The 13705-nt window shown below is 40.9% G+C and overlaps 1 protein-coding gene across 1 annotated transcript in view; it reads right to left on the minus strand.

Moving 5' to 3' along the window:
* The window catches only part of igsf9bb (immunoglobulin superfamily, member 9Bb), a 676902-nt gene that overhangs the window by 38155 nt on the left and 625042 nt on the right, over positions 1-13705 (minus strand). Inside the window, exon 18 of the mRNA XM_078531919.1 lies at positions 11460-13121. Within this exon, the coding sequence (XP_078388045.1) occupies positions 11460-13121 (1662 nt within the window). The remainder of the gene's footprint in view (positions 1-11459; positions 13122-13705) is intronic.

Raw genomic sequence — 13705 nt, forward strand, 5'->3', positions numbered from 1 at the left:
CTCTCTAGTAGTAACCGTGAAGATGACAGTCCAAGTGGATCAAAAGTGAGTTATGTCATGAAAAACGGAGGCACTTTGAAGCAGCAATATAAATAGAGAAAACCTATTGTAACTAGGTGAAATATTTCTCGTCAGAATGAAAAAAAAAGCAAGGAAGTTTTTCCAACCTTTGTTGGTGCTTAATTGGATTAAATAGTGGCAGCGCATAACCGTCCTGAGAAATTACTGACAGTCCTCCATGCCATTAGGAACTGAAGACTGAATTGTCCAAACGTCACATCAAAGATGCAGCATTGTTTGTGTTGTGCAATTTACACTTGGAGGTAGATCCCATTTTAAAGTACTTGCATTTTCATTGTGACATATTCACTAAAAATCTATCACTTCGAACCTCAGAATATAGAGCTATCTTATTTGAACACATTATGTTGTAGGTCACGCAGTATAATGTTAAATGGCAAGATGATTTAAAAAAAAAATAGGTGTTTTTGATTGGGGAAATATTTCCATTTTTCTTAGCAACTAACCGTTGGTAGATTTTGCACTGTGTTTTCTTGAAAATATTATTGGCTTTCCACATGTTATTCATGGTAGAATTTAGCTGCCAGCATTGGCACACAATTTCATTAAAAGTCCACTGACCGTCACAGAATCATACGGCACAGAAAAGGCCATTTGGCCCATTATGTCTGTGCCAGCTCTTTGAAAGCTCTCCAGTTAAACCCATACTACTGTCACAAAGTCAGATTTAAACCAAATAGAAAATGTAGCGCACACAACAGGGCAATGGGTATAGGTATTTATTTTCCGTGTGACCGCCCCTGACATTCCAACCTGCCAAACACACCTATTTGTTCTTGTTATTACCCAGGACCTAGGGGGAGCACTTCCTCCTGTTAGTGAAATGCCTGACCACATGGACAGGTGGAATGGCTAAACAGGGAAGGGGAGAAACAAGTGAAAAAGAACACTGACCAATTTGAGGCCCACCTTGAACAGGGGACGCCTACGGCAACACTGTTGGGTCTGTGACGAAACTCGTGACTTGCATTCCATGCCCACCTAACCGGAAGCTGAATAGGGCAGATAGTATATCAATTGGAAAGTAAGGAGAAAACACATGGAAGCAAAGAAAATGATGAAAATTGAATGCAAAAATGGAAAACGGTGGCAGGCAAAGAACGTTCCAAGTATTGTATTCCCCTTTAAAGGAAAAATGAGTTTAAAAGCCCCACCTGCTGCACCCCCCGCCTTTCAGACATGGATTCAACCCTTACCTATTGAGGTGTTGAGGACCTGGTCACAACAACACTGCCGTGATAGCTGAGATTAATCAAAAACAAAGCAGTTAAGACTCTGAATGATCCATTTAATTTGAAGAATATTCATTAAACGAATGAAGACATTCAGATACATGAGCAGGATGCTCAATAATGCCAGTGGGTTCCGTGTATACTGCACCTGACATCAATGAAAATGGAACAGGATCTCGAACAAAATGAAAAGACACTTTCACGTCATTTTTAAGAAAACAATACGGAGTTTTCAAGCACAATGACAAGACATGATAATTTTACCTGCAACTCACTCGAAAAAGAGCTCACAGAGGAAAGAGAAAAATGGAACACTTAAGCAGTGATTGAGAATTGCTGGCACCCATGGGTTATAACCTTTCAAGATTGATTAATGTCAACCTTCAAACTCATATCATCAGACCCTGATCGTATCCGGTTGAGTGGAGACCTGAGCTATGAGTCCTGGAATTCATATTGTGGCAAAGGACTAATTCAACTCAGCAATAATGAACCAAAGAATTTTGGCTGACATTTCCTTCTTATCTAAAGGAGAGAAGATATATCAAAAGTCTGCATGTGCAGTCACAACCTTAAAGGCACAGTATCCTTCTGTAGTCCCTCCAGAATAATATGTAAGACAATACATAGCCTGTTCAATTTACAAAGGCCTCTGATAAAGTTCCAAGAGTATTCATTAATTTCTTCTTCATTTACATGCTTTTCTTTTTCAGCCAGACTTCCTAATGAATTCATACTTGCAAAAATGTTCATAATTGGTATCTGCTCATCAATGCAATTGAATTCCCTTCGCACCTTTTAAGAGGTTAAAAAAAAAATCCTAGGTCAAATGGACACAGGCAAAACACTGTTTCCTACATTGGTCTGAAAATACCTTTACTCCATAGCGCCTTCTGCCAGCCTTTCCAACTGCAACTAGTGTGAGGTTTCCAGGCTTCACATTGTCTATGCGTGTGCATTACCGGAGTAAGGAGATCAGTGTCAATAACAAGAAAATGTTGCGGGGAGTTTTTCCATTTGGGTTTGAGTTCACTTAGAAATGAACAAGACACATCCCGGATTTACTTCACTTACAGCTTTTAACAGATGTACGAGACAGGAGACAGTCGCTCCATCTCTCCTGGCCTTGTGTTTGAATTCAACCCAGGACTGAATTGAGATTATTCTAGCCATTTCTGAATAAGGCAAAAGCATTATTAGCATGGACTTATAAGAATATATTTTATAATTGGTGGGAAAAACTCAGGAACTTCTAGCCCACGTATTTTTCTTCCTTGATGTTAATGTTTGGATTTCCATAGTTCAGCCCATTACTCACTACTTAATGTTAAGGATACCTACAGACATAGTCACATATGTAGCAAATGGGAACAAATCTAAATATCATCCCCAAATGTAAAGACTCAACATAGCTAGCATACTGTCCTTGCTGCTAAGAACAAACACTAGCTGCTTATGGGACATATCTATAAAAATAAATACTAAGTGGCTATATCAGTTTTCAAGGTAAGTTAAGCTAACATTAGTTGTACTTCAATATTTACACCAGCAAATTGAACGTGCAAGGCAAATACCAACCTGTCTATTTAAGGTTAAATATCAATAAGGCTGGTAGATAATCACTGATTATGTAATCTATCTTCATACATGGCATACTGGGCTTCAGGCTTTGTAGCACCATCAGAAAATCAATTATCTGACCCAAAATTCTTGATTGTCCTTCCCATAAAGTTCAAATCTCCCAAACTATCTGGAAGGAACTCTGATAACCTGTGCTGAATGTTCTGGCTCCTGATGTTATACTTTCTGACTGTACTGTGGGTCTACCCCATGTGGATTGGTGTTGGTAATTCACAATTGGCATAAATCACTTGACCTCCTCTCAGATGCTTTGGAAGATACAGAAATTACTGCTTAAAGATAGAGTCTGTTGTTCTTTTGCCGGTGAGAGGGGTTTATTCATTTATTTTAGCTATACCTTAAAATTAAAGAGGAACATTTGACATCCTTACTATACAGTTGTACATGTTTTGCTCCTAATTCATGGGAAAGCAGGTTATCGTAATGTAGGAGGTGTGCACACAACAAATACTCACAGAAAGCAGGGACACAATGATTGTTCACAACACTGCAGCAAGCCTCAGATCAGCCAACCCCACCATACCAACAATTTCACTAACAGCAGGTTTCCCATAGATATGAAGTAGCTATTCTGGGAATAAGGACAAGTCCATTGCGCATATAGCTGCAGTTCAGTGCAGTGTGGGAGCAGTTTTTCACTCAGTTCATTATACTGCTTGAAAATAGTTTATTTTACTAGGGCAGTGAGCAAAGGAGGCAAATCAGTTTCTTCCACAATAATGACTATCTTGCTATGCCTGATTTATCACTGTTAAAAGTCAAGGTAAACATTCTGTGGGTAAGAAATACAAATGTGATATACAGATGGGACAACAAATTGTTGCAAATGATGGCATTGTTTGATCTGTGAGATCATTGTCAGCTCTTTATATAACATCTAAAATAAGAAGTTTTAATGTACAGTCAGTAATGTTCTATAAGGAACCAGAATGGGAGCTCGTGCATTGAAAGGTTTGTCCTGCTAATGTCTGTCAACCTTTACTGAAGAGACTGAGCACATCAATGGCTCTGTCTCTTCTCCAAGTGAGATCCAGACTTAGGACAGACAACAACACTTACAAGAAATAGGAACTGGAGGGAATTCAGGGCCAGAGTGACCTTCTAGACTAGTTTCAATCACCCAAATGGGTTGGAGAGGGATTTCCCAGATTTTTTTCTCCCAGTATTAGCCTAGGTTTTTATTTGAATTCTTGCCTCTCCCAGGAGATCACACATTTCATGTGGGGTGGAGACTGTATGTATTTTGATACATAAGGTATCACAATTGTGGGAGGTCACTATTGTAAGCACAGTGATTCCCCAGCTATATACTAACTGAAAGCTAAATGACAATGCATGAACAAATGATATTTGACTATGAATTATTATTTGAGGCGGAGGTAAGCAGGGTGTCTTTATGGTGAGTTTGCCATCAAAATAACAGCCCTGTGAAGGGTCACTGGGACCGAGTTGATCTGCTATGGTAGACTTGGTAATACGATGCCTGACACAGGAAGGTCAGCAGTATTCCAGGGAACATGTAAAGTTAAACCAGCTACATAGGGATGGTTCCCTTCCCATTCAGCTCCATTTAACTCTGCAAGCTGGTGCTCTAAAGAGGCTTGGCAGAACCTGGCATGGGAAGCTTACTAGTGATTTATTTGGTGACCTACATAAAATTTATTCAAATTTCGGCAGTAGTCCCACATGCACTCAGGGAAGGGGACCTCTAAGCCTTGGCTGTTGACCTAGATAAGATGTCGATGTCACTGACAGGAAGGAGTATGGATTCCATATCAGGCAAATAAAAACTCTACCTATGTGGATTTCTAGTTAAGTTTTGAGACTTAAGCATGATGATAGGTTCCCATGTGTTTCAGACATCTAGCTAACTATAACAAGAGGCAAGAATAATAACTTTCCATTTGACCTTTAAATGTTTGGTATTTTTCCAAAGTCTGTACCTTCATAGTAAATTTACAATTATGAACACAGAATAACCCATGTTTTGCATCACCAGTACAACGCTGGTATTGATCTGACACTGCAGGAGGTGCTTTCAGCATGTAGAATTTTATTCAACACAACTTAAATCTGAGACCAAAGTAAATCACACACTTGTTGAATTAAGGATTGGGCTTTCTGGGTTTTTTTTAAACTAATCTGAGACTGACAAAAGGTAATTTTGCCATGATCTGTGTAGGTCACCGAAGAATAGTAGTTTCCATCACTCAACACTAGATTTAAATGGTTAGAGAAGGCAGCTTTGTGGATAATTTTAAGAATTCATTTACAGGTTATGGGCATCGCTGGCTAGGCCAGCATTATTGCCCATCCTTAATTGCCCTTGAGAAGGTGGTGGTGAGTTGCTGCCTTGAACTGCTGCAGTCCATGTAGTGTAGGTACACCCACAGTGCTGTTAGGGAGGGAGTTTGAGGATTTTGAGCCAGCGACAGTAAAGGAACAGTGATATGTCTCCAAGTCAGGACGGTGAATGGGTTGGAGGGGAACTTCCAGGTGGTTGCGTTCCCATGTACCTGCTGCCCTTGTCCTTCTAGATGGTAGTGGTCGTGGGTTTGGAAGGTACTTCCTAATGACCCTTGGTGAATTTCTGCAGTGCATTTTGTAGATCGTACACATTGCTACCACTGTTAATCAGGAGGGGGGGAGTGAATGTTTGTGGAAGGGGTGCCAATCAAGCGGGCTGCCTTGTCCTGGATGGTGTCAAGCTTCTTCAGTGTTGTGGGAGTTGCACTCATCCAGGCAAGTGGAGAGTATTCCATTACACTCCTGACTTGTGCCTTGTAGATTGTGGACAGCTTTGGGGAGTCAAGAGGTAGGTTACTCGCTGCAGGATTCCTTGCCTCTGACCTGCCCTTGTAACAACAGTATTTATATGGCTAGTTCAGTTCAGTGTCTGGCTAATGCAAACTCCCAGGATAATATGATGCCTGACTCAGGTCATTACCCAAGTGGGGTAATGGTAATGCCACTGAATATCAAGGGGCGATGGTTAGATTCTCTCTTGTTGGAGATGGTCATTGACTGGCACTTGTGTGGTGTGAATGTTACTTGCCACCTGTCAGCCAAGGCCTGATATTGTCCATGTCTTGCTGCATTTGAACATGAACTGCTTCCGTTTCTGAGGAGTCATGAATGGTGTGGAACATTGTGCAATCATCAGTGCACATCCCCACTTCTGTCCTTATGATGGAAGGAAGGTCATTGATGAAGCAGCTGAAGATGGTTGGGTAATTCCTAACACTAATCCTACCACATGTTGCCAACTTAGACTTCCAAATTATGAAAAACTGAAGTATATGACCTTCTTATACTTCCCTAGAAACTCCATTTTACTTTCAAAGCTGGCCTGTGGATTACATTACAGACAGTTATTGACACCTACTTGCAGCTTGGTCCTATTATCTGAAGCAGCATTTTCAGCACTGATCATCATTCCTGCCACTGTACTCGAACCTTGAGTAGTCAAAAGCCTGTGAAACAGGCTGAATTAATGATGCATAACTGTAATTAAATATTATGCAAAACATATCCAGTGACATTAAGGTAGGCATACTTTTCCTAAAACGGAACAAAAATGAATGAGTTTTGTCCCTTTTACACGCCTGGCTACATAAATGAAAGACAATGCCTTTCAGCTACAGGGGGGTCAGTGAAGCCAGAAATGCAGCAGGTTAAGAAAGGAATAAATTAGTAACTTTAACAGAAACATTCAGTTTTTGAAATTATTTTTGTCACATGCCTGCAGCCAATTCCTTGCTGCCCAAAATTTCAAAGAAACATGTAAGGTGAATTCCGCCATTTTAAAAATGAACAATATAAAAATACATATGCATGTACAATGGTGAATGGATGGTGCCTTAGAAGATGCAAATTAGAGGTCAATAATCATTTCTGGGATGAGAAAAAAACTGGACCGGAAATTGGAGCTAGTATAAAGTTGCCTGGGTATCAAAGATCAGACTCACACTTCTTTTAACATGATGCAAGTTTCTAGGATACAAAGTCTGAATATACAATTGGTGCTGCACTAAGACTGGCAGTTTGGATCTACTTTATGTCCTACGGCTGGGATCAGCTTGAGTGGAACATGAATCCATTATTTGATCCCTGGGTAATTTTCTCATCCCTAAAATGTCATTATGCATTGTTAAAGAATGTTAGCAGCAATAATTAATAAAGAAATGAACAGTTGATAACCATCCAAAATTACTTTCAAGGCCATTTTATAGATTTTAATACAATATATAAAGCAGTTTTAGGGAAAGAATTAATCCACTGACTGATCCTGAGAACTGCTGAGGATTTAAGTTTAAAAGTTACTTTTTTAAAAATTGTGCTGCGGTAATTGAATTGTAATCTTTCATACTTACCAGAGCGGAAGGTACAGATTGAATTCAATTAGCTCTGATTGGGTATCAGAATCTGAGCCTGTTCAGATAATGACAAAACTTGATTTGGAAAGAAGAAATCTTGGAACAAAAATGACATACCAAAAGTACTTAACAGAATAATTGCTCTGTCCATTTACATCATGTAATTTTTTTCCCCCCTGTCTTTCAAATGAAGTGCGTGGCTGAATTGGACAATTTTGTTCCCAACAGGCAGATGAGCTGGAGTGACTGGTAGACAAAGGAGGTATTGGGCTATCTGTTTGGGGGTAAGCATTCTACTTGGTACTAAAACTATCAGCAGTTGTTTAGAAGTTTAGTAATTTAAAATCTCAGAGGTTGGTATTCAGAGGGACCTGGGTGCCCCTGTGCATGAATCACAGAAAAGTAACATGCAGGTACAGCAAGCAATTAGGAAAGTGCATTAGCCTTTATTACAAAAGGATTAGTGTATAAGGGTGAAAAAGTCTTACTGCAAATTGTACAGAGCCTTGGTGAGACCTCACCTGGAATACTGGTTATAGCTTTTTTCTCTTTAGCTAGGGAAGGATATACTAGTCTTGAAGGAAGAACAGTTCGCAAGACTGAATTTTTGATGAAGGAATTGTCCTATGAGGAAAGATTGCGTAGGCTAGGCCTATATTCCCTGGAATTTAGAAGAATGAGAGGTGATCGCATTGAACTAAAATTCTTAACAGGTTTGACAGGGTAGACACTGGAAAAATGTTTCCCCTGGCTGGGGAGTCTAAAACTAGGGGGTAACAGTCTCAGTCTAAGGGGCCAGCCTTTTAGGTCTGATATGATGAGAAATTTCTTCATTCAAAGGGCTCTGGATCTTTGAAACTCACTAAGGGAATTAAGGGATATGGGATTGTGCAGGAAGCGGGAATTGAAATAGAAGATCGATCATGATGCATTGAATGGCAGAGCAGACTCAAAGGGCCAAATGGTCCGTTGCTGTTTTATATGTTCTTACCTGAATGTTCTGAACTCTTCTGAGTTACAGTGTCAGAATTGGGGATGGAGTTAATGCGGAAACATATATCTAAAAATGCATCACTCTTTTAAAAGGCAGGTCACAGTATTTGTCACTGTGGTGGAGTGGAATGACATTTTGGTTCACCTCTAATTATCCTGTGAAAGGTGTTAATAAATTGGGTTGGCTCTTGAATATAATTTTGTGATTGATTATCTTTGTCAATACACTTTGATTGATAAAAAAATAAATTCATAAAGCAGAATAATTTAGCCTCTTGCAAGCACTCATACCATGTTTTACACTGATTTGGTTTGGTTCAGGTATGATTATCATAGATTAGAAATTGCAGTTTTAGTGCAAGAATGCTTAGTACATTTACATGAGGCTTGTATGAGAGTCCAATGTTATAATAGATGTTCCAATTAATTTAAACAAATGGAATAATGGCTTCATTAAAATAGCAGACAGAGGAATATCATAGGAGTGTGTATGGTGTTCTTAGACTAATATGGCAGACAGTAATTTCTACAGTTATTGGCATTTGTGAGTAGATTATAACGTAGACTAATATCTAAATATTGTCAGTAATTCCAATGGTAACTTATCACTTGTGATAACAGACAACTGTGAGGGAGCCACATACTATTGCTGTTACAATACCAGGATAATGTTCTTGTCCATATAACTACTCTTCATTGTTCCAAATCGGCAATGTTGTCACCTGCATAACCATTTAAGCGCCATTTATTCCATTAAAATTAATTCAATAAGTCCTGACATATATTGTGACTTTTGAGCAAGGGTTTAACAACAAATAGTTTTTTGATGGTTTCCAATTATGATACATTCTTATCCAAATTTAGAATGTTATGCAGTCATGGCATTATTCAATAGTCTATTTTCTGGATGCCCATTCCCTCTCCAGCTCGACAATAAGGACCAACATTTTGAATGTGCAGTATTCGCAATGAGCCTAGCTTGCTCACTGCCTATGTGTTGCTGCCCATTAAAATGAAGGCAACTGGAATCATGGGCAAGATGCAGCTGGGGCTGCCACCAATAGCATACATTCAGAAAACTTGCTGTTATTTATCCACTATATAATAATCCGATATATTTAACAGGATCCTGAAACAAATAGCAACCGTAAGCTTCCTGTGGAAACTGCAGAATGCAAGTTTCTAACATCTGAGATGCAAAGGTACTTCCACACTTATTAAAAGCAGGCAAAGTTAAAAGGTTAGTCTCAGTTTAATTGCACTCTGGGAGACTAGCATTAGACCATTGTGTCCGTTTATCCAGAGCAGTGCCCTAGAACAGTGGCTCCCAAACTCTTTTGGTCATGTACCTCCATTTGGATTTACCAATTTTTTGTGTACCTCTACAGCCAGTTTCTTTCTTAGCTACCCCTCTAAGGACCACATGTTTTATAAATCATTATAACTACACATTACAGGTAAACAAATATCTATAGTTATTATTTTTTACTTACTATTAATGTGATCGATGTGCTTGTTTGTTGGAGCATAGGTAATTGAAACCCCTCTTCCCAAAGCCCCTCCCTGCATTCACTCACTCAGCAGCCCCTCTTCTCAAACCCCCTACCTACTACTTACTTCTTTGTATCTTTGTGAGGTGGCTCCACCAGGGTGATGGCCTCGACCAGGCAGGCCATGTCTGCCCAGCAGTCCGCTGGCCTGTGGGTCAAGCAGCCGCCTCTCTCACTCGGGCAGTGTTTCGGCCAGCAGCTGCTGCTCTCATACCACTGCTTCAGGGCTCAGGCTTATGCGCTGCTACTCACTTTCCTGCTGCTTGCTGCTCCTCCAATCACAGGTTGTTTCTCTCCTGTGCCAGCTGCTGATTGGCACAACTGCATCTCACTAATGTGCCTATTAGGAGCATGCATAGGAAAGAAACAACCTGTGATTGGAGGAGCAGCGGGAAGGGGAAGGTGAGTGGCAGCACCTTAGCCTGAGCTCCAGAGACATTTGCATTGGGGAACTCCCGGACTATAGAGAGAGGGAGGCGGAGGTTGAAAAGAATTTCTCATCCCTGAAAATCTGCCATTACACAGTTAAGAGAAAAGTTCCCCCTCAAGACATTTGCCATACCCCTAATGGTACACTTTGGGAAACATTGCTCCAGGACGTCCTTAATATCATCTGAGGAATAGAACGATGATGAAATGTTTGGAATATTTGAATTGATGCTTTCATGTCTAATTTCTAAGTGCCAAATCTGTAATGTGAGAATCACCCACTTCAGTGGAATTAAATTCTTATATTTATATTGCATCTTATCACACTCATATACATTTTATTACTTTCAATTGTAGCAACAGGTGTTTCATAGGCAAGCACGGCAGCCACTTTTTGGACACAGAGATGAGGTGAATAACCAATTAATCTGTTTTGGGTGAATGAATATTGGCCAAGACGCCACACGGACATTCAGCTCTCCTTCAAATAGTGCCACTGGATACTTAACGTCAACCTAAACCAGAATAAACCGATGGAGGCCCTATTTAATGTTTCATCTTAACTATGGCACCTCTGGCAAATTCCCTCAGTTCTGTACTCAAGCATCTGCGTGTTTATGTGCTGAAGTCTTGGAGTGAGGCTTAAGCCCAAAAGGTGCTGTCTCAGGGGTGAAAGTGGCATCAATAGACCTAAGCTGACCCTTTCATAAAGATGCACAAACTTAAGCTCTCATGTGTTTCATAGCTGTCACAATGAAGATTCTTCCTGGGCGTCTATATGAATATAGTTAATCTGAAATTGAAGGAAATGTTGCACTGGAGCTTCCTGTCTGCTGAACCCCATAGTAATAATACATGTTAAAATTTTGGGCACAATTCTGATAAAACAAAACAGAATGGTATCAATCCACCAGTTGAAAACTGCGTGAGCATCGATGCAGTTTCGGACACCAGCACTTTTGCTCAATTGAATGCAAACAAATACTAGCTTAATGATAAACAACTTACAAAAAAAAGCTTACATATAGCTGATAGGATGTACATGTCTATCTTGGAACACGGGATTCCACAATAACCCAATAAAATTTAGTCATATGGAAGAAATCAAACTGGCTTTCCAACTGATCTGGTTCAACATTCTTTTTTAAAATACCTACCCTGAAGTAGATAAGTGTGAAGGTGGGTGTTCAAAAGGAGGAATGTCTTCACCTCTCCTCTTATGGATCTGACTATAAAACTCGCTGCGGTCTGCTGCAGGAGAAGGGGATCCTGTGTAGCTGCCTGTAGAAGGTGTCAGTGCCATGTGAGGTCTATAACTGGGGCTTCCTCGTCTGCTGCCCTGGCCAGCAGTGCTGCTTTGTGCTGGTGAGGAGGATGGAGAGGACCTTCTGGATAAGCTAACAACAGCAGGAGGCTGCAGCGTAATCTCAGACATCTCCACAGAGATACCTGCAGGAAAGATGCCACGGGGCTGCATACTAGGCCGAGGCCGCGGACGGGATGAAATCTCTGGGGAGGCATGACGGGAACTCATAGGACTCTGAGTCAAAGGGGAGAGTCGGGAAGGCTGTAGAACCACCTGGTGTAAACTGGCCTCAGTCCTTCTGCCTTGCCTAGGGCTGGGTCTGGGCCTGGGTCTAGGTTCGTACCACCTGGTGTCCAGGCTGAATGTGCTTGTGCCACTAGGACCAGCCTGTTTGGCTGATTCAGTGTAAGGCAATGTGGGTGCACTTATACCATGGCTGGTATGCTTTAGCTGCCCATGACTCTGTTGCATAGGTTGATGTGGATGCTTTTGAGAGAGAGAGACAGATCCGCTTGTTTTGCTGGGAGTTTTGCCAGTCCGACTCTTTGGTGCCTCCAGTTGCAGCACGCTATGGTAGGGTGCTGGGACCTGGAATGAGGAAGGGGGGCCACCCCTTGGAAGACCAGCCTTTGGCAGTGTACTCTCAGGTGTATCTTGTTGGTGTGAAAAGATAACTGGAGAGCTTTCAATGCTGCTGATAGACAATTCCTTCCTTCTCCACGGTTCAGGAGACCGCATAGTGGTTGGCGTGTGAGTCAAAGGCAGAGTGCTACTGGAAGCGACCAAGTGCTGTATTTCAGTATCTCCTTGATCCGCAGGGAGGGTGGGATGACCATAAGGTCCTTCAGAAAGTAATAGAGGTGAAGACATCACTGAACTGAGGGGACTGATATCCGGCATGTAAAATGGCTGACCATCTTGGTCTGCAGAGCTACTGCTGAGATAACCATAAAATTGGCTCTGAGGGTAACCTTTAGCAGGTCGCCTGGTCTGACCGGTGGCCTGCAGCCTGGTATCTAAGCATCCCATGCTTTCGTCTGTTTTCTGGAATGATGGGCTGTATGCTGGTGGCTGTAAGTACGACTCTTGACTAGATGACAGAGGGGAGAGCTGAGACTTCAAGCCCATAATGGCAGTTGGAGTTAGAGTCTCATTGTTTTCCTCGTCTGATTGCCGGAACTCAGGATAGGTGTCTGTCTCTTCTGCGAAAGGAAAGCCCTCAATCCTCCTCGTCTTCAATGATGTCTCCATCTCTGTGGGATCCATAATGAAGCGTCCATCAGGGCCTCTGCTGATAAGTTCGATGGGGGTAGCGACATCAGCCTCAGCCTCATGCTTGGAGACACTGTATTTCCTGCTGGTTATTGCTCGCTTTGTCTTTTTATACAGGGACATTTCCCTTTCTCTGCCAGGACTCATCATCTTGGCATGTATGGCTTGGGCATCTTCAGAGGAGTCTGACGGAGCTCGTAGTGTTCTGATGCTTTCAGGACTCACCTTTCCTGAGGAAGATCTGAGAGACCAAAATCAGAGGCAACAGTAACCCTGTATACTTTCACGTTTACAAATTTGTCATTGTCCAGTGAAGTAATCCATTAATTTATTGCAGTTGCTGCCATCACTAACATTATCCATTAATAACAGTGATTTTGTCTACTAATTCAATGAGTCATCAGTTATTAAGTTGTGGCAGTTAGAATAAATCTCATGATGCCTTTAGACCTCATTTGGGCTACATTTCATCATGAGTTAAGCAACAATTTAATAATAATAATGCAATTTAAAATAATGGAGAATTTATAGTTTGATTAATACATGATATTACAGCAATAGGATAGTAGAGCCATTCAGTGTTGAATTAATGGCTCTTTTGTGTTGCACAGTGATTCGTTCCAAAGTTCCCAACATGGCATCGCTTTATGAAAACATAACTAAGTTACCGTAGTATTTTTAAAGGTTTTAAGAACAAAACCTTCAATATCCTGTAGGAAAACTGCAAATTATACAGAGGTTTATCTCTGCTTTATAAAATTTAATAAGATTTAAGGAGTTATGTAACTAAAGGCAGCCAGACTTCAGTTCACTTGCAACCGGCAC

The sequence above is a fragment of the Cetorhinus maximus genome, chromosome 2 (assembly GCF_964194155.1).
Source record: "Cetorhinus maximus chromosome 2, sCetMax3.hap1.1, whole genome shotgun sequence".
Classification (NCBI taxonomy): Eukaryota; Metazoa; Chordata; class Chondrichthyes; order Lamniformes; family Cetorhinidae; genus Cetorhinus; species Cetorhinus maximus.